General features: G+C 46.1%; 1 protein-coding gene across 1 annotated transcript in view; it reads left to right on the forward strand.

Annotated features, from left to right (window-relative positions):
- Positions 1 to 1,268: 1,268 nt before the first annotated feature.
- LOC149462147 (uncharacterized) overlaps positions 1,269 to 26,652 on the forward strand; it is a 65,252-nt gene continuing 39,868 nt past the window's right edge. The window contains exon 1 of the mRNA XM_089677365.1: positions 1,269 to 1,331. Within this exon, the coding sequence (XP_089533491.1) occupies positions 1,269 to 1,331 (63 nt within the window). The remainder of the gene's footprint in view (positions 1,332 to 26,652) is intronic.

Consider the following 26,652-nt stretch of genomic DNA (forward strand, 5'->3'; position numbering starts at 1 on the left):
CATCTTTTTCTGTAAATATTTTTATTGCACCTGTTTGGCCTTTTAGTAATAAATTTCTTTCCTTCTGAAAGTGCTTTTTTGCAATTTACGAATTCCTGCCTCTAAAGAGACGCTACTGTGTTTGTGTAACCCTCTGCATAATCGGCCTGTGGAGACCGTATTATTGTCAGGGGTGCGGGTGTGATCAGAAGTGTGTGGACTGTCACAGGGAAACGTAGGCTTCAGATATAGTAAATAATATAATTTATTAAGACTAACAATACAAATATAAACGCAGTGCACCAAACCCCAAGCTAACACAAATACATACAACAAGGTGAAACAAACCCAAACCTTAACTGGTATTGATACACAGGTACATACACATATAGAGCACAACGTAGTCAGGCAGGCTGGGTCGATAACTATCAGGCAGGTAGGTACAGGAGGTCAGGCAGAGAATGGTCAGGGTCACAAGCCAGGGATCAAACAGGAGAAGTCAGCAGAGGTCAGGATCAGGCAGGGTCGGCAACAAGTCAGGCAGAAACAGGAACAGTAACAGGAATGCAGGTTACAAGATACAGGGGCCCATGGGAAAACACACACCAAGGCACCGACTGCAGGTCTGGCCATCCCTTAAATACACCACCTGCAATCAGCCCCAGGTGATGGTTAATTGCCGAAGTGAACCTCTGGTTGTTGAGAGCACCCTCTGGCCAGACCAGGTACTGCAGCCCACAAGGCAGGTGAGTCCCACCACTATTGGCAAGCCCATTCCTGACAATTATGCAGACGATTATCTCAACCATTATAGTGTTTTAGATGATATTGCCGAGTTTCCTCTTTCTCTGTACAAAAAGGAGGTGGTGTCAGTGTGAAGGGTTAATTGCGTAATTAACCTGACCCAGTAACAATCGCTCAGGCTGCCGGTACATCGATTGTGGTCCAATTAGTTGTAAAATCATTGTGCAGGGTGCAGCTGGGTGTGGCATTGTTACGCACGTGACATTGCGGTTTTAGATCGGCTAGTCCTTCGGTCACGAGTTTGGTGAGAAGGTCTGGGGTCTGACGCCGCGATCGTGACAGGCAGTACTGATTTAAAGTGATAATAAACCGCCACAAAAATAACAAAAATCAGGCCCCTGCAGGTTTAAGTCATAATGCACCACATACTAGCACATTATGACAGGACCTGGACATAAAGCCCTCTAGACAGCACTGTCATGGCTCCCCAGCACTTCCTTCTTCTGGATTTACTGGCTCCGACTGTAAGAATGGCAGGGGGCGCGATGACGTCACTCCTGCCCATGCTTATGGGAGTCCCAGCACGGAGCTTTGAAGGTTCCATATGGGTATGTACGGTGACATCACCGGTTGCATCCCTGTGAATTTTTCCTAAATGGCACATGTTTAGGAGATATTCACTGTACCTACAGGTAAGCCTTAATATAGGCTTACCTGTAGGTACGAAGTAAAAAGTGGACTTCCCCTTTAAGACACTGGTTCCCTGGGTTGGTGCATATTTTGTGAGTGGTGAGTGTAGAGACAGGTTCTCCATCTGTCAGGGAAAGTGTTAAGAGTTGGGAGGAGGTTCCATTGGAGTAGGGACAGTATAGGGACTATGCCTATCCTCTGCTTAAAGTAGCCTCCCATTCAGTTGTGGACCAGCCAGGCCGCATTCCTGCTCGTTATTGCAGAAGCTGTCAGCATCATCCAAAGTTAACAGATCTCAGCTACAGTTTCCGTAAGTGGCTCTGGTGCACTGGTTGTACTTTGTTGGAAGTTTCTGAAAATACACTGTTCTCATCCACCTCAGCATCTATATGATCAGTGTTTGCCAACACACCACGCTGCACCCTTCTCACAGGAGGACTTGTGCAAATTGTGGCCCAAGGGCCATATCTGGCCCCTAGGCTGTCCCTATCTGGCCCTCAATGTCTCCAATCAGAATGCCTCTCTAAGCATCAAGACATCTCCTAGAAAACCCTCTCCAGAACGTTGTACTGATTAGTGCCTCAGGTTCTCTCATTCCAGTTCTTGTAGCTGATCGCACAAACATCTGTCAACATGCATCTCTGAGCCTGAGTCTGTTATTTGAACACTGAGGAAGCTGACAGGTTCAGAGATGTACACTGACAGAGGTTGGTATGGTGTCAGAGCCTGGGTCTGAACCTGGGCCTTCTGGGGTGAGGAGCAATGTTTCTTCTTGCTGAGCCACCTGGAATGCTGGACAGCTCCCTTGACAATTATTTGGATGATCCTACCTTGACCTTGTTTATCTTGAACCTTGAACCCCTTGCTCCTCCCATGAGATTCCTGATAAAAGCCATGTGTCTGCATTTCCTGTTTGCCAGATTATTCTGCCTTTTCCAGCCAGTATCTCACTTTGTCTCTCCAGCTGCTGTCCATACCTTCGCTACCGACCTTGGCTTGTTCCTTGACTACGATTCTGCCTCATCCCAACTTACTACGGCTTGTTACCGACCCTTGGCTTGTTTACTGACTACGCTTCTGCTATATCCCTACCTGTCATATCTGTTACTGGACCCTGGCTTGCTCACCTCCTGGTGGGGCAATCCTGAGGACTGCAACCTGGTACTAACACGCAGCAAAATCCATCTCCACCATCAGGAGCTCTGGTGAATACCATTTAGTGCTTAGACCCCGCACCTCAGGTGAGCCGGCATCATTTCCCAAGGTGACCTCCTTGTTTACCTATCTTGTTGGTTGGTCTGCTGCTATAGCTACTGGTCTCTGAACCTGACCTCACACCATGACAAGAACTGGAAGGAGAGTGCCTGAGTAGCTGATTGGTACAGCAGGGAGGCTTGGTTCTGGTGGGAGAGCATTGCCTAGGAGATGTCTCAAAGCTCAGATAGGCATGCTGACAGTGGGCCGAAGAGTAATGTGCTGAATAGAGACAGCCAAAGGGCCAGATGTGGCCCCAGGGCCACGATTTGCCCAGCCCGCTGTATATTGTGAAAGGTTTAGTTCATGCAGACTTGCAGGCCTGGTTCTAATGGGAGAATATTTCCTAGGAGACATCCTGGCACTCTCCCGCCACTGTGCTGCCCAGGCAAGTTCTTCCTGTGTTAGCGCCTACACGCTGTAACCCCAGGAACCATGCACCTGTTCTTCACTCCAGGTCAGGAACTGCAGAAGAGTCTGCTGTACTGATCTCAGACTCTCTCCTTCCAGTTAAAGTGCTTTTCAGAGGGCATTTGACAGGTGGTGAGGAGATGTTATACAGTGCCTTGAAAAAGTATTCTTACCCCTTGACATTTTCCACATATTTTCATGTTACAACCAAATGTAAATGTATTTTATTGGGACTTTATGTGATACACTAACACAAAGTGGCACATAATTGTGAAGTGGAAGGAAAATTATAAATGGTTTTCAAGATTTTTAGTAAATAAATATCTGAAAACTGTAGCATGCGTTTATATTCAGCCCCCTTTACTCTGATACCCCTAACTAAAATCTAGTGGAATCAATTGCCTTCAGAAGTCACCTAATTAGTAAATAGAGTCCACCTGTGTGTAATTTAATCTCAGTATAAATACAGCTGTTCTGTGAAGCCCTCAGAGGTTTGTTAGAGAACATTAGTGAACAAACAGCACCATGAAGGCCAAGGAACACACTAGACAGGTCAGGGATAAAGTTGTGGAGACTTTTAAAGCAGGGTTAGTTTATAAAAAATATCCCAAACTTTGAACATCTCTTAGAGCACTGTTCAATCCATTATCCAAAAATGGAAAGAGTATGGCACAACTGCAGACCTACTAAGACATGTCTGTCCACCTAAACTGACAGGCCGAGCAAAGAAAGCATTGGTCAGAGAAGCAGCCAAGAGGCCCATGGTAATTCTGGAGGAGCTGCAGAGATCCACACATCAGGTGGGAAAATCTGTCCACAGGACAACTATTAGTCATACACTCCGCATATTTGGCCTTTATGGAAGAGTGGCAAAAAGAAAGCCATAAGAAGTCCTATTTGCAGTTTGTGAGAAGCCATGTGGGGGACACAGCAAACATGTGGAAGAAGGTGCTCGGGTCAGATGAGACCAAAATTGAACTTTTTGGCCTAAAAGCAAAACACCATGTGTGGCGGAACACTAACACTGCACATTACCCTGAACACACCATTCCCCCTGCCCCACTGTGAAAGATGGTGGTGGAAGAATCATGTTGTGGGGATGCTTTTCTTCAGCTGGGACAGGGAAGCTGGTCAGTGTTGATGGGAAGATGGATGGAGCCAAATACAGGGCAATCTTAAAAGAAAAACTTGTTAGAGTCTGCAAAAGACTTGATATTGGGGCGGAGGTTCACCTTCCAGCAGGACAACGACCCGAAACATCCAGCCAGAGCTACAATGGAATGGTTTAGATCAAAGCATATTCATGTGTTAGAATGGCCCAGCCACAGTCCAGACCTAAATCCAATTGAAAATCTGTGGCAAGACTTGAAAATTGCTGTTCCCAGATGCTCTCCATCCAATCTGACAGAGCTTGACCTATTTTACAAAGAAGAATAGGCAGAAATGTTCCTCTCTAGATGTGCAAAGCTGGTAGAGACATCCCCAAAAAGACTTGCAGCTGGAATTGCAGCGAAAGGGGGTTCTACAAAGTATTGACTCCGGGTGGCTGGATACAAATACATGCCACACATTTTACATATTTATTTGCAAAAAATGTTGAAAACCATTTATCATTTTGCTTCCACTTCACAACACTTTGTGTTGGTCTATCACATAAAATCCCAATAAAATACATTTACGTTTTTGGTTGTAACATGACAAAATGTGGAAAATTTCAAGGGGTATGAATACTTTTAGAAGGTTCTGTATCTCTTCTTCACTGCCTGATTTAACCCTACGATGCTGCACTACTGGCTGCAATTGCATACATTGTACAGCAAAACCCCATTGAACTCAATAAGGGAAGTTTGACAAGTGGTGCTTGTATAGAACCCTTTGACTAACGACAAGCCTTGCACCGCATCTTGCATTGGTATCAAAATTTATGACAAATGTATTGCAGAATCAATAGTGGATATGTGAAAACTGCTCTTGTCCAAAGGAGGTTAAAAAAAAAAAACCTCCGCAAGACTGTAAATTTTCTTAAAGGCAATAAAGACATGCTTTGTCTCCCATCATTGATGGTAATGGCATCATCTGGCCTTTGGAATAAAAGTGACCTTTTGGTTTCCATACTACTACAAGGTCAAAGTAGTGATATGGATTATTGATTACCATTGATTAAACATAAGAATTCATGTTTATTTATGTTACTTGTAATTACAGATCGATTTGGGTATTTATTACATTATCTCTGCTATCTGTCCATTAGTTCTATACATTTTGCCTTCCACACCTCGCTGCAGCTGCTGGATGATACATGTGTGCATCTCCTAGTGTACAGTGAAGAAAATAATTATTTGATCCCCCTCTGATTTTGAATGTTTGCCCACTCACAAAGCAATGATCAGTCTAAAAATCGAATGGTAGGTGCATTGTAATACTGAGAGACAGAATAGCAACACAAAATCCAAAAGAAATGCATGTCTAACAAATGATGCACCGATTTGCATGTTCATGAGGGAAATAAGTATTTGATCCCCATCACAAAACATGATTTGGTACTTGGTGGCAATCACATAGGTCAGACGTTTCCTGTAGTTGGCCACCAGGTTTGCACACATCTCAGGAGGGATTTTGGCCCACTCCTCTTAGCAGATCCCCTCCAAGTCTTTAAGGTTTGGTGGCTGACGTTTGGCAATTCAAACTTTCAGCTCTCTCTACAGATTTTCAATCAGATCAAGGTCTGGAGACTGGCTAGGCCACTCCAGGAACTTAATGTGCTTCTTCTTGAGCCACTCCTTTGTTGCCTTGTCCGTGTGTTTTGGGTCATTCAGCAGGGGCGGACTGACAACTCATGGGGCCCCCCGGCAATAGGGGATCATGGGGCCCCTGTGTCCTTGCCCAAACTCAAAAAAGCCTATGAAAAAGGTACCAGGGGCGTCTCATGGGGCCCCCTACTGACCCTGGGCCCTCAGGCAGTGCCCGAGTTTCCAAATGGTCAGTCCGCCCCTGGGTCATTGTTATGCTGGAACACCCATCCACGACCCATTTGCAATGCCCTGGCTGAGGGAAGAAGATTCTCACCCAAGATTTGATAGTACATTGCCCCGTCCATCGTCCTTTTGATGCAGTGCAGTTGTCCTGTCCCCTTAGCAGAAAAACACCCCCAAAGCAGTGTGTGTGCCCCCCAGCAAGTGCTCTGGTCCATTCAAACTGCAAGCACGGGCCATATGCTATCTTCTTCTCTGGGTGAAGCTGCTGAATGCTATAAGTGTGCACCCCTCTAGCAATGTTCCAGTGAAATGGTGCACATGCTCAGTGTGTACTCTTTCTGTAGCTTCAGCCCCCGGTTGCTAAAAGTGTGCCCCCCCAACGAGGCCGCTCTGGTCTGTTCAAACTGCTTGCATGTGCAGTACGATATCTCCTTCTCTAGCTGGATGCTACAAATGTGTGTCTCCTAGCGTTCATTCTCCCTAGAGGCCACTCCAGCCAGTCAAACTGCGCACATGCCCAATGCGTTCTCTCCTTCTCTAGCTGCAGCCTCTGGATGCTACCCGTGTGCCTCCCCTAGCGGCTGCTCTGACCTGTTCAAACTGTGCATCTGCAGCTGCAGCTAGAAAAGGATAGAACGCACTGTACATACGTGTAATTTGAATGGGCCAAAGTGGCCACTAGGGGGTGCACAACTGTAGCGTCAAGCTTGCCCTGCAGATAGCAGGATGGAGGGGGCTTGAGGGGCAAGCAGTTTCTGAGAAGAGAGCATGTACAGCATTTGAAAATGAGGAATGCTGGTGTGCACTTGTAGCACCTTCGTAGGAAAACTAGGGGGAGGTAGTTAATCATTTTTTTAGTTAGAGGCTGAATAGCAGCCTGGTGCAATAGCCAGGGGGGGTCGAATTTGGGTCAGGGCTAAGACTCTGCAGATGAGCTCTGTGAAACCTCCCCCTAATTTGGAGACTTGGTGGGGATGAGGAGTGGTTGGTCTGTATGCTTAAAAGATCTCAACCAATCTCCAAGCAGGAGGCTTGGCAAGGGGTTGGGGCAGAATTAAGCATAGCTGAGCCTGCTCTGCAGCAGGAGAGTTTGGGTGAAAGATGTGAGAGTAGAAGCTAGAGAGTGGAGCCTGGGAGGAGGCCCATGGAGGGGACCTGCCTCCAGGGGAGCTGTGGACAGAAGGAAAGCTGGAACTCACCAGCCCCCTGAGAGAGGACAATCTGTGGAGCTAAGGAAGGAGCTAGCTCAGCAGAAGGCCTGAAAGTGGCTACTGACCTGTGGCCTACAGAAGAGAGACAGTGAGTAACTCTACACCCCCTGGACAGGAGCATGGGGGAGGGCATTTGGGTGGGGAACCTGAATAGCCCCAGATGGACTGTGCTCTTTAAAAGTCAGAGTCTAGATCCTCTGGTCAAGGGATTTCTATATCAGTAGAGGTTGGCTTGCACTCCAAGAAAGGAAACCCTTCTGAGTTCTTGTAAATAGCTTCAGGAAGTTGTCCTCAGTTAAACAGTTCCTTGGGCGTCCCATGTATCCCTCATCCCCATCCAAGTTATCATCCCCTAATCAAATCCAAAAAAACAAGTTCAAGGATTTAAAAAGGGGTCAAAATCTTTACCAAGTAATTCTAGACCTGTTAGTTTAACTTCTATGGTTGGGAAGATATTGGAGAGTTTAATAAAAGGCCTCGTAGATGAGTTCTTACTGGAAAAAAATATTTTAAGCAACAGACAGCATGGATTCATGAAAGACAGAAATTGTCAAACAAATCTGATTTCTTTTTATGAGGGGGTGAGCAAGACCTTAGACAGGGGTGGCGGTGGATGTGATATACTTGGATTTTGCAAAAGCGTTTGACACAGTTCCCCACACATGGCTAATGTGTAAGGTAAAGTCTACTGGCTTGGAGAAATCAGTATATAAATGGATAGAAAACTGGTTAAAAGATCATATTCAGAGAGTAGTGGGTAATGATTCATACTCTGAATGGTCTGGGGTCATCAGTGGTGTACTCCAGGATCAGTTTTGGAACCCTTACTTTTTAATATATTTATAAATGATATAGGGTCTGGGATTACAAATCCCATTTCAGTCTTTGCAGATGACACCAAGCTGTACGGGGGAATAACGTCCTTACAGGATGTCTTAAATTTACAAGCCGACCTCAATACTATGTGGCAAATGAGTTTTAATATCGATAAATGTAAAGTTATGCACTTGGGGGCTAAGAATGTGCATTCATCATACATACAAGGGGGGGGGGGGTACAACTGGGGGAATCAATGGTGGAGAAGAATCTGGGAGTTCTGGCAGATCACAAGCTTAATAAGGGCATGCAATGCCAAGCTGCTTTTTCTAAAGTGAGCAAAATCCTCTCTTGTATTAGGAAAGGTATAGACTCCAGAGAGAGAGATATCATTTCCCCCGGAACAAATCATTAGTAAAACCTCATTTGGAATATGTAGCTCAGTTTTGGGCACCAATTCACAAAAAAAACATTGGGGAACTGGAGAAAGTACAGAGAAGGGCAACCAAACTGATAAGAGGCATGGAGGAGATCAGATATGAGGAAAGATTAGAGGAACTGAATTGATTCTTTCTTGAGAAGAGGAGATTAAGGGGGATATGATCACCATGTATAATACATAAGGGGGGATATGATCTCCATGTATAATACATAAGGGGGGATATGATCTCCATGTATAATACATGAGGGGGATATGATCACCATGTATAATACATAAGGGGGGATATGATCTCCATGTATAATACATAAGGGGGGATATGATCTCCATGTATAATACATAAGGGGGGATATGATCTCCTTGTATAATACATAAGGGGGGGATATGATCTCCATGTATAATACATAAGGGGGATATGATCTCCATGTATAATACATAAGGGGGGGATATGATCTCCATGTATAAATACATCAGTGGTTCATATAGTGAACTCGGTGTAGAGTTATTCACCCTGAGGTCATCACAGAGGACAAGGGGGCACTCTTTACGTCTGGAGGTAAAGAGATTTAATCTCCAGTTTTCTTCACAATGAGAGCTGTGAAAATGTGGAATAGACTATAGGATAAGGGGGGATATGATCACCATGTATAATACATAATGGGGGATATGATCTCCATGTATAATCCATAAGGGGGATATGATCTCCATGTATAATACATAAGGGGGGATATGATCACCATGTATAATATATAAGGGGGGGATATGATCACCGTGTATAATACATAAGGGGGGATATGATCACCATGTATAATACATAAGGGGGGATATGATCACCATGTATAATACATAAGGGGGATATGATCACCATGTATAATACATAAGGGGGATATGATCTCCATGTATAATACATAAGGGGGGGATATGATCACCATGTATAATACATAAGGGGGGGATATGATCACCATGTATAATACATAAGGGGGGATATGATCACCATGTATAATACATAAGGTGGGATATGATCACCATGTATAATACATAAGGGGGATATGATCTCCATGTATAATACATAAGGAGGGATATGATCTCCATGTATAATACATAAGGGGGGATATGATCTCCATGTATAATACATAAGGGGGGATATGATCTCCATGTATAATACATAAGGGGGGATATGATCTCCATGTATAATACATAAGGGGGATATGATCACCATGTATAATACATAAGGGGGGATATGATCTCCATGTATAATACATAAGGGGGGATATGATCTCCATGTATAATACATAAGGGGGGATATGTTCACCATGTATAATACATAAGGGGGGATATGATCTCCATGTATAATACATAAGGGGGGATATGATCTCCATGTATAATACATAAGGGGGAATATGATCTCCATGTATAATACATAAGGGGGGATATGATCACCATGTATAATACATAAGGGGGGATATGATCTCCATGTATAATACATAAGGGGGGATATGATCACCATATAAAATACATAAGGGGGATATGATCACCATGTATAATACATAAGGGGGATATGATCACCATGTATATTACATAAGGGGGATATGATCTCCATGTATAATACATAAGGGGGGATATGATCTCCATGTATAATACATAAAGGGGGATATGATCTCCATGTGTAATACATAAGGGGGGATATGATCTCCATGTATAATAATACATAAGGGGGGATATGATCTCCATGTATAATACATAAGGGGGGATATGATCTCCATGTATAATACATAAGGGGCGATATGATCTCCATGTATAATACATAAGGGGGGATATGAGCTACGTGTATAATACATAAGGGGGGATATGATCTCCATGTATAATACATAAAGGGGGATATGATCTCCATGTATAATACATAAGGGGGGATATGATCTCCATGTATAATAATACATAAGGGGGGATATGATCTCCATGTATAATACATAAGGGGGGATATGATCTCCATGTATAATACATAAGGGGGGATATGATCTCCATGTATAATACATAAGGGGCGATATGATCTCCATGTATAATACATAAGGGGCGATATGATCTCCGTGTATAATACATAAGGGGGGATATGAGCTACGTGTATAATACATAAGGGGGGATATGATCACCATGTATAATACATAAGGGGGGATATGATCTCCATGTATAATACATAAGGGGGGATATGATCTCCATGTATAATACATAAGGGGGGATATGAGCTACGTGTATAATACATAAGGGGGGATATGATCTCCATGTATAATACATAAGGGGGGATATGATCACCATGTATAATACATAAGGGGGGATATGATCTCCATGTATAATATATAAGGGGGGGATATAATCACCATGTATAATACATAAGGGGGGATATGATCTCCATGTATAATACATAAGGGGGGATATGTTCACCATGTATAATACATAAGGGGGGATATGATCTCCATGTATAATACATAAGGGGGGGGGATATGATCACCATGTATAATACATGAGGGGGGGATATGATCACCATGTATAATACATAAGGGGGGGGGATATGATCAACAAGTATAATACATAAGGGGGGATATGATCTCCATGTATAATACATAAGGGGGGATATGATCACCATGTATAATACATAAGGGGGGATATGATCTCCATGTATAATACATAAGGGGGATATGATCTCCATGTATAATACATAAGGGGGGATATGATCTCCATGTATAATACATAAGGGGGGATATGATCTCCATGTATAATACATAAGGGGGGATATGATCTCCATGTATAATACATAAGGGGGGATATGATCTCCATGTATAATACATAAGGGGGGGATATGATCTCCATGTATAAATACATCAGTGGTTCATATAGTGAACTCGGTGTAGAGTTATTCACCCTGGAGGTCATCACAGAGGACAAGGGGGCACTCTTTACGTCTGGAGGTAAAGAGATTTAATCTCCCGTTTTCTTCACAGTGAGAGCTGTGAAAATGTGGAATAGACTCCCTCAAGAGTTGGTTCTGGCCATCTCAGTGAATTGCTTTAAAAAAAGTCCTGGATTCTTTCTTAGATACACAGAATATAACTGGATACTAACATTTATAGGTAAAGTTGATCCAGGGAATATCCGATTACCTCTCGGGGGATCAGGAAGGAATTTTTTCCCCTGCAGGAGCAAATTAGATCATGCTATGCTGGGTTTTTTGCCTTCCTCTGGATCGACTGTGAGTATAGGAATATATCTATTTTTTTTTTAATGGTTGAACTGGATGGACTTTTGTCTTTATTCAGCCAGACTAACTATGTAACTATGTAAAAAATAATTCCCTGAAAAATAGATTATAGGGCCAATAAGTAGTGGATGGGTATGGATTAATTTTGTTTACAAACGGTTTTATTATATGAAAGTAGACTGTAAAACAACAAGTAGAAACAAGGCACTTCTGAAAAGCACAATACAGAAAAATATATTAACGCAAGAAAGAGAAGAAACAGAAAGAGTAGGCTATTGGGTATGGATTAATTTTGAAGAATAAGGATATCATTTAATGTCACTTTAATGAATACAGAACTGCTTTTTATATCTGTCAGGAGTTAAGTTTTAAAGGTAGATCTTTTCACCGTAGCAGAATGTTCTTTAATTTCGGGGCCATAATCCTCCATAAATCTGCATATTGTCTACAACTGCTGTTTGTTAGATTAAATGGAGCTTTAAATGAGGCTCGGCCTTTAGCAAACATTCTGAGGCAGCCTAGGCAGCTCTTTCTGCGGGCCCAGGGAGCCCAATGATACCGATCGCCTTCTCCACTGCGGTTGTCTGTGTGTAAAACACAATTTCATTAAAGGACCTTTCATCGCTTCCTTGAAGCAGGTCGCTTGACTTTATAGCCTCATAAACCTTTCTCACACGGCCTTGTTGCTGAAAGGATTCATGGCTTTCCAGCCCGGTTCTATGGCTGTCCATAGAGTTACGGGGAAATCTTGTTTTTTCTTTCCATGCTGATGAGACACCCCGCTCGGCTATTATAATGTATCTTAATATGGCAGTATGCATGAAAGATGGAGATGTTGTTGTTTTCAAAAGAGTCGTTTTTCTTTTTAATAAGCATACAAATGGAGGTGTCGCTCACGAATAACATTTTCATTTAGAGCTCATCCATCCACCCGCGTCCTGCCCTAGCATGCCTTAAAGGAGAACCTTATGATGCCTTAAAAAAATGAATAGTTCCTTAAAAGATTAAATATAAATTAGCAGCTTTTGCTGCTATACTCACCTTCAATTCAGAACTGGTCCCATAGTACTTCTTTTGTCCCATTAGATATTCCCAGTCTTTCAGGCTGAATGACAATCAGCGTCATTCAGTCCAGTTCTTCTGATCCCAGGCAGTCATGGACCCGCCCCCAGACAAAAAAAAAATTATTTACTGCATCCAGGCCTTGTGTGCTGGGTCAAAAAAAACAAACATTAAGTAAGACAAAAACAAAACAACAACAAAAATAGCATAAAGCATTAAAAGATAAAAATATACTCACCTTCATTTGGAGCTGTCCCCAGGCTGTCATGGACCCGCCCCCAAGCAGAAAAATTATTTGCACTTATTATATTAAATGTAGAACTGTCAATGTGGAAAGCAGTGGGCAGGGCTAAGTGTGTATCAGTAGTGCCCACACCTCCCTCAACATCTTCACCTCCCACTATAGTACAAGCAGGCATGACAATCAGCATCATTCAGTCCAGTTCTTCTGATCCCAGGCAGTCATGGACCCACCCCCAGACAAAAAAAAATTGCTGCATCCCGGCCCTGTGTGCTGGGTCAAAAAACTACAAACAAAAAAGTAAAAGACAAAAACAAAACAGCAACAAAAATAGCATAAAGCATTAAAAGATAAAAATATACTCACCTTCATTGGAGCTGTCCCCAGGCTGTCATGGACCCGCCCCCAAGCAGAAAAATCATTTGCACTTATTATATTAAACGTAGAGCTGTCAATGTGGAAAGCAGTGGGCAGGGATAAGTGTGTATCAGTAGTGGCCACACCTCCCTCAACATCTTCACCTCCCACTGTAGTGCAAGCAGGCACAGCCACACGAGAGTATCAACTTTTCTATGCATTCAGGAGCAGTGCAGCATTGTTGCCACCTCATTGCAGAAAGCTGCATTAGCTTGACTTCACTGGCATGATCATCAGATATGTATGGGACTTTGCAGAAAACTGTAATATTATAAGTAGAGATGAGCGAAGAAATGAAAAATTCGATTCGACTGATTCGGCGAATTCGTGGACAATATTCGATTCGAGTCGAATAAATTCGCTGTGAATTTAACTTAAAAAAGGGTGTTTCTAGGCTTCAGAGAGACTTAATATTAGTGCAGAACACTGTACCTTTAATTTAAATGCCCTTGGAGTCTGCTGGGGAAGAGAAATAATACTGTCTGTCAGTATGACATGCAGATGAGTGCCGTCGATCTTAGAATCACTGCACACTTCACTCCTTTGGCCAGTCACGGGGCCAAAACCAGCGTTTGGAGCCACAGTGTGGCGGTGGAGGCAGCAGCAATGGGAGGCCATACAGCAACCTATGACAAAATGGAAACCAGCAGGAGCGTGAGGAGACCTGAAAGTGGCACATGGCAGAGTGGGAGCAATGGGAGGCGGTACAGGGACCCAGGTCACACTATGGGCCCAGCAGCAGCGTGACCAGGCGGTACGGGGGCCCATGGCCGATATGGGGCTTGGTGGCACCTATGGAAGGCCTGTAATCTGCCAGCAACCTATGACAAAATGGACAACCGCAGGAGTGTGAGGAGATTTCAAAGTGGCACATGGCAGAGTGGAAGCAATGGGAGGCCGTACAGGGACCCAGGTCACACTGTGGGACCAGCATCAGCGTGAACAGGCGGTACGGGGGCCCATGGCCGATTTGACCTCATTCATCCCATAGTCCTGCCGACTCACGAATAGCGTGGCCTCCTCAAAGGGCCTGAGCAAGCGCAGGTGTCACACATGAGCTGCCAATGGCTGACATCTAAGTTACACAGGGAGTACCTTTATCCGCTTTTAACATCAGGAAATCTGTGATGGCCTTTAGCTGTTCGTAAAGGCGGTCTAACATATGTAGGGTTGAATTCCACCTTGTTGCAACGTCACAGCATGAGGAGTCGGTACGGGGGCCCATGGCAGATTACATGTCTGGCAGCAGCTATGTGAGGCCCGTAATCTGCCTGCACCCTATGTCAAAAAATTTAACACACCAGCAGTGTGAAGAGACCTGAAAGTGGCACATGGCAGCAGAGTGTGGCGATGGAGACAGCAGCAATGGGAGGCCGTACAGGGACCCATGAGAGACTCTAGACTTGGCAGCAGCATGAGGAGGCGGTATATAGGGGCCCATGGCAGATTAGGGGCCTGGCAGCAGCTATGTGAGGCCCGTAATCTGCCTGCACCCTATGTCAAAAAATTTAACACACCAGCAGTGTGAAGAGACCTGAAAGTGGCACATGGCAGCAGAGTGTGGCGATGGAGACAGCAGCAATGGGAGGCCGTACAGGGACCCATGACAGACTCTAGACTTGGCAGCAGCATGAGGAGGCGGTATATAGGGGCCCATGGCAGATTAGGGGCCTGGCAGCAGCTATGTGAGGCCCGTAATCTGCCTGCACCCTATGTCAAAAAATTTAACACACCAGCAGTGTGAAGAGACCTGAAAGTGGCACATGGCAGCAGAGTGTGGCGATGGAGACAGCAGCAATGGGAGGCCGTACAGGGACCCATGAGAGACTCTAGACTTGGCAGCAGCATGAGGAGGCGGTATATAGGGGCCCATGGCAGATTAGGGGCCTGGCAGCAGCTATGTGAGGCCCGTAATCTGCCTGCACCCTATGTCAAAAAATTAAACACACCAGCAGTGTGAAGAGACCTGAAAGTGGCACATGGCAGCAGAGTGTGGCGATGGAGACAGCAGCAATGGGAGGCCGTACAGGGACCCATGACAGACTCTGGACTTGGCAGCAGCATGAGGAGGCGGTATATAGGGGCCCATGGCAGATTAGGGGCCTGGCAGCAGCTATGTGAGGCCCGTAATCTGCCTGCACCCTATGTCAAAAAATTTAACACACCAGCAGTGTGAAGAGACCTGAAAGTGGCACATGGCAGCAGAGTGTGGCGATGGAGACAGCAGCAATGGGAGGCCGTACAGGGACCCATGACAGACTCTGGACTTGGCAGCAGCATGAGGAGGCGGTATATAGGGGCCCATGGCAGATTAGGGGCCTGGCAGCAGCTATGTGAGGCCCGTAATCTGCCTGCACCCTATGTCAAAAAATTTAACACACCAGCAGTGTGAAGAGACCTGAAAGTGGCACATGGCAGCAGAGTGTGGCGATGGAGACAGCAGCAATGGGAGGCCGTACAGGGACCCATGAGAGACTCTAGACTTGGCAGCAGCATGAGGAGGCGGTATATAGGGGCCCATGGCAGATTAGGGGCCTGGCAGCAGCTATGTGAGGCCCGTAATCTGCCTGCACCCTATGTCAAAAAATTAAACACACCAGCAGTGTGAAGAGACCTGAAAGTGGCACATGGCAGCAGAGTGTGGCGATGGAGACAGCAGCAATGGGAGGCCGTACAGGGACCCATGAGAGACTCTGGACTTGGCAGCAGCATGAGGAGGCGGTATATAGGGGCCCATGGCAGATTAGGGGCCTGGCAGCAGCTATGTGAGGCCCGTAATCTGCCTGCACCCTATGTCAAAAAATTTAACACACCAGCAGTGTGAAGAGACCTGAAAGTGGCACATGGCAGCAGAGTGTGGCGATGGAGACAGCAGCAATGGGAGGCCGTACAGGGACCCATGACAGACTCTGGACTTGGCAGCAGCATGAGGAGGCGGTATATAGGGGCCCATGGCAGATTAGGGGCCTGGCAGCAGCTATGTGAGGCCCGTAATCTGCCTGCACCCTATGTCAAAAAATTTAACACACCAGCAGTGTGAAGAGACCTGAAAGTGGCACATGGCAGCAGAGTGTGGCGATGGAGACAGCAGCAATGGGAGGCCGTACAGGGACCCATGACAGACTCTGGACTTGGCAGCAGCATGAGGAGGCGGTATATAGGGGCCCATGGCAGATTAGGGGCCTGGCAGCAGCTATGTGAGGCCCGTAATCTGCCTGCACCCTATGTCAAAAAATTTAACACACCAGCAGTGTGAAGAGACCTGAAAGTGGCACATGGCAGCAGAGTGTGGCGATGGAGACAGCAGCAATGGGAGGCCGTACAGGGACCCATGACAGACTCTAGACTTGGCAGCAGCATGAGGAGGCGGTATATAGGGGCCCATGGCAGATTAGGGGCCTGGCAGCAGCTATGTGAGGCCCGTAATCTGCCTGCACCCTATGTCAAAAAATTAAACACACCAGCAGTGTGAAGAGACCTGAAAGTGGCACATGGCAGCAGAGTGTGGCGATGGAGACAGCAGCAATGGGAGGCCGTACAGGGACCCATGAGAGACTCTGGACCTAGCAGCAGCATGAGGAGGCGGTATATAGGGGCCTATGGCAGATTAGGGGCCTGGCAGCAGCTATAGGAGGCCCGTAATCTGCCAGCACCCTATGTCAAAAAATTAAACACACCAGCAGTGTGAGGAGACCTGAAAGTGGCACATGTTTGAGGCATGATTCATGGCGGATTTAGTCAGTTGTGTCAGGAACTGGTGGTTTGAAATCCAGACTAATCCACGCCTGATTCATTTTCACAAACGTGAGTCTCTCCACACTTTGGGTGGACAGTCGTGTCCTCCGCGGAGTTACAATACCTCCTGCCGCACTAAACACGCGCTCCGATGCCACGCTACTGGCCGGGCATGACAGCCTTTCAAGGGCAAATTCAGCTAGTTGGGGCCAAAGGTCAAGTTTCGTTGCCCAGTAGTCAAGGGGATTGTCTACCTCGGTTGGCAGGGTGCTGTCCAAGTAGGCCCAAGCCTGTTGTTTGAGCTCCTGCTCCAGGTCCACCTGATGCTGCTGCTGCTGCTGCGGCTGGTTAGTAGTTTCCTCACTGCGCTGGTGAAGAAAGCTACTCATCATCGACTGCAGACTGAGGCAGCCGCTGCTGGTGGAGCTGCCACTGCTCCTACCACCCCACCCCTCCCCTGCTGCCATGCCAGCGGAACGCGAGCGCACAGGGCCCACAGTGTCTGAGGATGGACGTTGGCGCACAAAGGCAGAGACCAACTGACTACATAGGTGGTTTTTATAGTACGTAATTTTGGCCTCCCTCTCAGCAGGTGTGAAAAAGGCCACCATTTTGGACCGGTAGCGAGGGTCCAACAAGGTGGACAGCCAAAAGTCATCCCTCTGTCTGATGGTTATTATTCGGCTGTCGCTACGCAAGCAACCGAGCATGCTATGGGCCATTTGTGCCAAGGAATGCGAGGGACTCCCTGCCTCCATCTCCACAGCATACTGCCACGGTGCGTCTGGGTCCTCTGTCTCCTCCTCCTCCTCCTCTACCAGATGCTCCTGCTCCTCCACTCCTGTCCGCTGAGTGGAAAAACCACCCATTTCACTCAATAATTCCTGAGCACAAATGTCCTCCTCTACCTCCTCCTCTTCTTCCTGTCCTGCCCCCACAGGGGTCATGTGGCGTTGAGATCTGTGCGCCACGTCTACCGCACCCTGACCAGCCATTGTTAACAGCATTTGTTCCAGGACGTGCAACAGAGGAATGACGTCGTTCATCCCATAGTCCTGCCGACTCACGAATAGCGTGGCCTCCTCAAAGGGCCTGAGCAAGCGGCAGGTGTCACGCATGAGCTGCCAATGGCTGACATCTAAGTTACACAGGGGAGTACCTTTATCCGCTTGTAACATCAGGAAATCGGTGATGGCCTTTCGCTGCTCGTAAAGGCGGTCTAACATGTGTAGGGTTGAATTCCACCTTGTTGCAACGTCGCAGATCAGGCGATGCTGTGGAATTCCGTTCTGCCGCTGCAGCTCAATGAGGGTGTTCTTTGCGGTGTAGGAATGGCTGAAATGCATGCACAGTTTACGTGACATTTTAAGGATGTCTTGCAGTGGGATGGTGGATTTTAGGAACCGCTTGACAACCAGATTGAACACGTGAGCCATGCATGGCGCATGGCACAACCTTCCTTGACGCAGAGCAGACACCATGTTCTTTCCGTTGTCAGTCAACATGGTTCCGATTTTTAGTTTGCGCGGAGACAGCCATCTGTCGATTTCTCTGTTCATTACACTCAGCAGTTCCTCCCCTGTGTGACTACGTTCGCCAAGGCATACCAGGTGCAGCACAGCGTGACACCGTTGCGCCCTGCACATGTGATATGCCGGTCGGGTAATGGGACTTGGCACGGGGGTGGCGGCTGAGGACACGGCGGAAAAAGAGGTGGTAGAGGCGGACATGCTTGCTGGACCAAGGACGTGCAAACGTGGAGGCAAAAGCGTCGTGACCTGTCCAAGTTGCTGGTGCGGCTGTGCTGGCACCACGTTCACCCAGTGGGCCGTAAATGACATGTACTGTCCCTGACCGTAGTTACAGCTCCACACGTCGGCGCTGCCGTGCACTTTGGCAGAGACCGACATGCTCAAAGACTGGCCCACCATCTCTTCTACATGTGAATGCAGGGCTGGCACTGCCTTTTGGGCAAAGAAATGACGGCTTGGCACTCTCCACCGCGGCGCGGCACAAGCCATCATTTCTCGGAAAGGTGCTGAGTCCACCAGTTGGAAAGGGAGGGACTGCAGCACCAGCAACTTGGACAGGAGGACGTTCAGCTTTTGCACCGTCGGGTGCGTGCTCGCAAACTGTTGTCTCTTGGATACGGATTCCAAGAAAGACTGTTGACGGAATCCGAGAAGAGGAGTAGCAGGAGAAGGAGCATCTGAACGAGCGGAAGATGCCAATGAGCGACAACTCCCCTCAGCAGAGGTGTTGGAGCCTTGACTGGCTGATAGAGGGCGATTGACGACGTCGGGTGACGGAGCAAGTAACGGAGCGGGTGATGGAGCGGGGGCTGGGGCAGGCAGAACCGCCGTATGTTTATCACGGTTTTCCCAGGCCACCGAATGGTGACGCTGCATATGCTGACGCAACGCTGTAGTCCCAACATGGGCCCCCTGGCCACGCTTGCATTTCTGGCCACATAGTCGACATACGGCTACGTTTACTTCCTCGGGCGGCTTGAGGAAAAATTGCCACACCACCGAGTAGGAAACTTTGCCCCCGCTACTCTTCACTGGCTGACTGCTACTTCCTCCGTGCGCACCGGCACCACTACTGGCCGTGGTGGTAGGCTGCAGTGGAGCTGGTGCTCTACTCCGTGGACGTTTGGCTCCACTGACACTGATGCGACCCTGCTGCTGTCTCCTGGGCAACCCACCGACTGTTTTGCTCGCTGCCAAGCTGCCACCCTCTTCTCCTGATGATGCGGAAGAAATTGCCTGATGATGACGAGGCTGCCAAGTGCGATCAACCTCCTCATCATCAAGTAGGGTCTCCGCCTCACTACTAGCCCCCTCGGCTGCGTCTGGGTCAGGAGACAGACCTGTCTCTAGACCGGCTACCGAGCCACTCTCCTCGCCAGTACTTGTTCGCTTGGCTGCTGAAAAGGCCGATGTCTCCCCCCGTTCCTGACCGCCCTCTGTTAGCTCTTCCTCACTGTACAGTGGGGCTGAGCCCACAGCATGCGATACTTCGCTTGGTGAGGGAACAGCAAAGGACAGGGGCAGGTAGAGGACACGTGATTTCAGTGGGCTTGGTCCCGGGCCATGCCAACTAACGGTTGTGTCTGACGTACCCACCGACCGTTGGCTGTAGGTGTCAGAGGTGACCTGGGAAGAGGAAGACGACCGAGCCAACCAATCAATGACGGCAGGGTTGTCGGTGGAGACACGACCGCTGGATGACACCGGGAGCACTGGCCTCTGGCTGCGAATACTGCTGCCTCGACCCCTTCCTCTGCTGCCACGTCTGCTCGCTCCTAAAACATTGCCTCCTCTGCCACTCCTCTGCATGTTGTCTGACATACTATTTAATTCAACGATTAGGTGTCCCTGAGTAACAATTCTCTGGCACTCAGTAACAATTCTGTCTGTCCCTGAGTATGAATTCTGTGGCCCTGAGTAACAATTATGTGTCTGTGCGAGTAACAATTCTGTGTCTGTGCGAGTAACAATTCTGTGTCTGTGCAAGTAACAATTTTGTGTCTGTGCGAGTAACAATTCTCTGGCACTCAGTAACAATTCTGTCTGTCCCTGAGTAACAATTCTCTGGCACTCAGTAACAATTCTGTCTGTCCCTGAGTATGAATTCTGTGGCCCTGAGTAACAATTCTGTGTCTGTGCGAGTAACAATTCTGTGTCTGTGCAAGTAACAATTTTGTGTCTGTGCGAGTAACAATTCTCTGGCACTCAGTAACAATTCTGTCTGTCCCTGAGTAACAATTCTCTGGCACTCAGTAACAATTCTGTCTGTCCCTGAGTATGAATTCTGTGGCCCTGAGTAACAATTCTGTGTCTGTGCGAGTAACAATTCTGTGTCTGTGCAAGTAACAATTTTGTGTCTGTGCGAGTAACAATTCTCTGGCACTCAGTAACAATTCTGTCTGTCCCTGAGTAACAATTCTCTGGCACTCAGTAACAATTCTGTCTGTCCCTGAGTAACAATTCTCTGGCACTCAGTAACAATTCTGTCTATCCCTGAGTATGAATTCTGTGGCCCTGAGTAACAATTCTGTGTCTGTGCGAGTAACAATTCTGTGTCTGTGCAAGTAACAATTTTGTGTCTGTGCGAGTAACAATTCTCTGGCACTCAGTAACAATTCTGTCTGTCCCTGAGTATGAATTCTGTGGCCCTGAGTAACAATTCTGTGTCTGTGCGAGTAACAATTCTGTGTCTGTGCAAGTAACAATTTTGTGTCTGTGCGAGTAACAATTCTCTGGCACTCAGTAACAATTCTGTCTGTCCCTGAGTAACAATTCTCTGGCACTCAGTAACAATTCTGTCTGTCCCTGAGTAACAATTCTCTGGCACTCAGTAACAATTCTGTCTATCCCTGAGTATGAATTCTGTGGCCCTGAGTAACAATTCTGTGTCTGTGCGAGTAACAATTCTGTGTCTGTGCAAGTAACAATTTTGTGTCTGTGCGAGTAACAATTCTCTGGCACTCAGTAACAATTCTGTCTGTCCCTGAGTAACAATTCTCTGGCACTCAGTAACAATTCTGTCTGTCCCTGAGTAACAATTCTCTGGCACTCAGTAACAATTCTGTCTGTCCCTGAGTAACAATTCTCTGGCACTCAGTAACAATTCTGTCTGTCCCTGAGTATGAATTCTGTGGCCCTGAGTAACAATTCTGTGTCTGTGCGAGTAACAATTCTGTGTCTGTGCAAGTAACAATTTTGTGTCTGTGCGAGTAACAAATCTCTGGCACTCAGTAACAATTCTGTCTGTCCCTGAGTAACAATTCTCTGGCACTCAGTAACAATTCTGTCTGTCCCTGAGTAACAATTCTCTGGCACTCAGTAACAATTCTGTCTGTCCCTGAGTATGAATTCTGTGGCCCTGAGTAACAATTCTGTGTCTGTGCGAGTAACAATTCTGTGTCTGTGCAAGTAACAATTTTGTGTCTGTGCGAGTAACAATTCTCTGGCACTCAGTAACAATTCTGTCTGTCCCTGAGTAACAATTCTCTGGCACTCAGTAACAATTCTGTCTGTCCCTGAGTAACAATTCTCTGGCACTCAGTAACAATTCTGTCTATCCCTGAGTATGAATTCTGTGGCCCTGAGTAACAATTCTGTGTCTGTGCGAGTAACAATTCTGTGTCTGTGCAAGTAACAATTTTGTGTCTGTGCGAGTAACAATTCTCTGGCACTCAGTAACAATTCTGTCTGTCCCTGAGTAACAATTCTCTGGCACTCAGTAACAATTCTGTCTGTCCCTGAGTAACAATTCTCTGGCACTCAGTAACAATTCTGTCTGTCCCTGAGTAACAATTCTCTGGCACTCAGTAACAATTCTGTCTGTCCCTGAGTAACAATTCTCTGGCACTCAGTAACAATTCTGTCTATCCCTGAGTATGAATTCTGTGGCCCTGAGTAACAATTCTGTGTCTGTGCGAGTAACAATTCTGTGTCTGTGCAAGTAACAATTTTGTGTCTGTGCGAGTAACAATTCTCTGGCACTCAGTAACAATTCTGTCTGTCCCTGAGTAACAATTCTCTGGCACTCAGTAACAATTCTGTCTGTCCCTGAGTAACAATTCTCTGGCACTCAGTAACAATTCTGTCTGTCCCTGAGTATGAATTCTGTGGCCCTGAGTAACAATTCTGTGTCTGTGCGAGTAACAATTCTGTGTCTGTGCAAGTAACAATTTTGTGTCTGTGCGAGTAACAATTCTCTGGCACTCAGTAACAATTCTGTCTGTCCCTGAGTAACAATTCTCTGGCACTCAGTAACAATTCTGTCTGTCCCTGAGTAACAATTCTCTGGCACTCAGTAACAATTCTGTCTGTCCCTGAGTATGAATTCTGTGGCCCTAAGTAACAATTCTGTGTCTGTGCGAGTAACAATTCTGTGTCTGTGCAAGTAACAATTTTGTGTCTGTGCGAGTAACAATTCTCTGGCACTCAGTAACAATTCTGTCTGTCCCTGAGTAACAATTCTCTGGCACTCAGTAACAATTCTGTCTGTCCCTGAGTAACAATTCTCTGGCACTCAGTAACAATTCTGTCTGTCCCTGAGTAACAATTCTCTGGCACTCAGTAACAATTCTGTCTGTCCCTGAGTAACAATTCTCTGGCACTCAGTAACAATTCTGTCTGTCCCTGAGTAACAATTCTCTGGCACTCAGTAACAATTCTGTCTGTCCCTGAGTAACAATTCTCTGGCACTCAGTAACAATTCTGTCTGTCCCTGAGTAACAATTCTGTCTGTCCCTGAGAATGAATTCTGTGGCCCTGAGTAAGAATTCTCTGGCACTCAGTAACAATTCTGTCTGTCCCTGAGTAACAATTCTCTGGCACTCAGTAACAATTCTGTCTGTCCCTGAGTAAAAATTCTGTGGCCCTAATAACGTTTCTGTGGCCCTAAGTAACAATTCTCTGGCACTGAGTAACAATTCTGTCTGTCCCTGAGTATGAATTCTGTGGCCCTAACTAGCGTTTCTTTGTCCCTAAATAACGATTCTGTGGCCCTCATTAACAAGTCTGTGTCCCTGAGTAATGGTTCTCTGTCCCTAAGTAACTTCTCTCTGTCCCCAATTCTCGTTTCTGTGGCCCTAACTCTGTCCCTGTCCCTAGTACAGAGCGGTCTGCCTCTGTTCAATGACTGCAGGCAAATGAAGATTTCCAAAATGGCCGCTATATATACCTCGACCATTACACAGTGCTGGCTGGCTGGCTGCTGATTGGCTGATGCGATCACATGTCGTTGAGGAATGCATTATGGGGCAGCGCGCCTTGTCTGCGCGCCTTCCCCGACATCCCCGCTCCGTCGCCGCACATGTCAGCCGCCATTTTCGGAAAAATTTCGATTCGCGCGTCCGAATTAGGCTGTTTTTCGGATTCGGCACGAATCGAAATTTTTCCGATATTCGACTCGAATTCCACTTCGGATGCTTCGATTCGCTCATCTCTAATTATAAGTACCAGAGCACTTTTTTTAATGACAGGCCATAGTTCTAATTTAAGATAGTTAGACTGAACTCTCAATATAGCGTCAGGACCTTTCTGACTGACTTTGATATCTGTCTTAAAGCAGTACTCCAGTAAAAAAAAACTAAAAGATTAAATATAATAATCAACCTTTACTGTAATACTCACCTTCAATCCAATACTAGCCCCATATTACTTCTTTTACTGGGAATTAGATATTCCCAGTCTTCCTGGCTGAAGGGCAGCCAGCATCATTCAACCCACTTCCTCTGGTCCCAGGCTGTCATGGACCTGCCCCCAGCAAAAAAAATGATGTGCTGCATCCAGGCCCTTTGTGCTGGATCACTCCAATAAAAGACAAAAACAAAAAGCATCAAACAAAAAAAATAAAAGACAAAAACAAAAATAACAGTAAAATAGCATAACACATGAAAAGATAAAAATATACCTTCATTTGGAGCTGTCCACTGCAATAATTCTTTTGTGCCCCTTGATGTCCTCAGGCTCCTAGATGAAATGACAGTGTTATGCAGCTCACTTCCTCTGGTCCCAGGCTGTCATGGACCCACCCCCAGGCAGAAAAATGATGTGCTGCAGCCAGGCCCTTTGTGCTGGATCACTCCAATAAAAGACAAAAACAAAAAACATCAAAAAAAAAAATAAGAGACAAAAATAACAGTAAAATAGCATAACACATGAAAAGATAAAAAATATACCTTCATTTGGAGCTGTCCACTGCTATAATTCTTTTGTGCCCCTTGATGTCCTTAGGCTTCTAGATGAAATGACAGTGTCATGCAGCTCACTTCCTATGATCCCAGGCTGTCATGGACCCACCCTTAGGCAGAAAAATTATGTGCTGCAACCAGGCCCTTTGTGCTGGGTCACTCCAATAAAAGATTAAAAAAAAAAAGTAAAAAGACAAAAACAAAACAACAAAAATAGCATAAGACATTAAAAGATAAAAATATATCTTCATTTGGAGCTGTCCACTGCAATAATTATTTTGTGCCCCTTGATGTCCTCAGTCTTATAGATCAAATGACAGCATCATTCAGCTCACTTCCTCCTATCCCAGGCTGTCATGGACCCGCCCCCAGGCAGAAAACCTATTTGTTGTACCCAAGCTCTTTGTGCTGGGTCACTCCAATAAAAGATAAAGTATAAAAAGTAATTGTTCCTGGAATACTCACCTTCACTTCAATATGACCCCCCCACAGTACTTCTTTTCCCCCACTAGATAGTAAAAATCTTCAAGGTTGAAGGACAGGCGGCATCACTCAGCCCACTTCCTCTGGTTCTGGACTGTCATGGACCTGCCCCCAGGCAGAAGAGTTATTTGCCTCATCCAAGCCTTTTATGCTGGGTTACTTCAAAAAAAGTGTAAAAAAAAACAGCAACAAACAAAAAAATAAAGACACAAACAAAACATAAAAACAGCATAAGGCAATAAAAGATTCAATAAAAAAAAATATATGCACCTTCAATTTGGAGCTGTCCATTGCAGTATTTTTTCTTGTGTCACTCGGTGTCCTCAGTCTTCTGGATGGAATGACAGTCAGCTTCATTCAACTGACTTCCTTTGGTCCCATGCTGTCATGGACCTGCCCCCAGGCAGAAAATCATTTGCCACCTCAAAGCCCTTCTGTGCTGGGTGATTCCCTTGGCTGATGGGGAGTACAAGCAAAGCAAGGGCTTATCCTTGCCCCCGACAGATCTGTAAACCCAATGTAAAGAAACTGGTGGCACACTGTAAAATCCAACATAGGTGAAGCCTATTATTCCAGACAAGCAACACAAAGCCCCACCTGGGACCTCCTCCTCTGACATCCTGAAAGCAGTGAGCAGGACTAGGTGTGGCCATGTTATGATTGGCAAGCTACAAGCTTGGAAATCAGTACTAAAGCAGGCCATACATGGGTCCCATTCCAAACAATTTTTCTATCGCAAAATCAAAAACATTGTTCGTTCTGTACTCTGATGATGCCACCAATGATTTCGAAAATCGGTCGTATTTCCAGCATGCCTGATAAACGAAATGGGGAGGAACCATGAAAATCGTCCGGTGCTATTGCCCCACGAGCAGAGCGAAAATCGTCTGATTATTCTTAGGTCCCATGTATGGCCAGCCTAACAATGCTGATAGCCATGCGCTGCAGTATCTTCTCCCACGCTGGTGCAAGTTGGTACAGCCTACATGAAAGTGGCAACTATACTCTGAGTTCGGGAGCAGTGCAGCATTGTTGCCACCCTATCTTGAGAGGCTGCATTTAGATGGACTTTACTGGCCGCATCCAAAGCTATACTTTGCAGAGAAAACTTTAAAAATATAATAGGTGCTGCAACACTTTTTTTTAAATAGCAGGCCACAGTTCTACTTTTTTGGAGTGAACTCTCAACAGCCATTTTGATTGACTTTGTTATCTAGAGGGAATTTTTAAAGTA

The sequence above is a fragment of the Staurois parvus genome, unplaced genomic scaffold (genome assembly GCF_062004578.1).
Source record: "Staurois parvus isolate SC_StPar_1 unplaced genomic scaffold, SC_StPar_1.0 ptg000184l, whole genome shotgun sequence".
In the NCBI taxonomy this organism is placed as follows: domain Eukaryota; kingdom Metazoa; phylum Chordata; class Amphibia; order Anura; family Ranidae; genus Staurois; species Staurois parvus.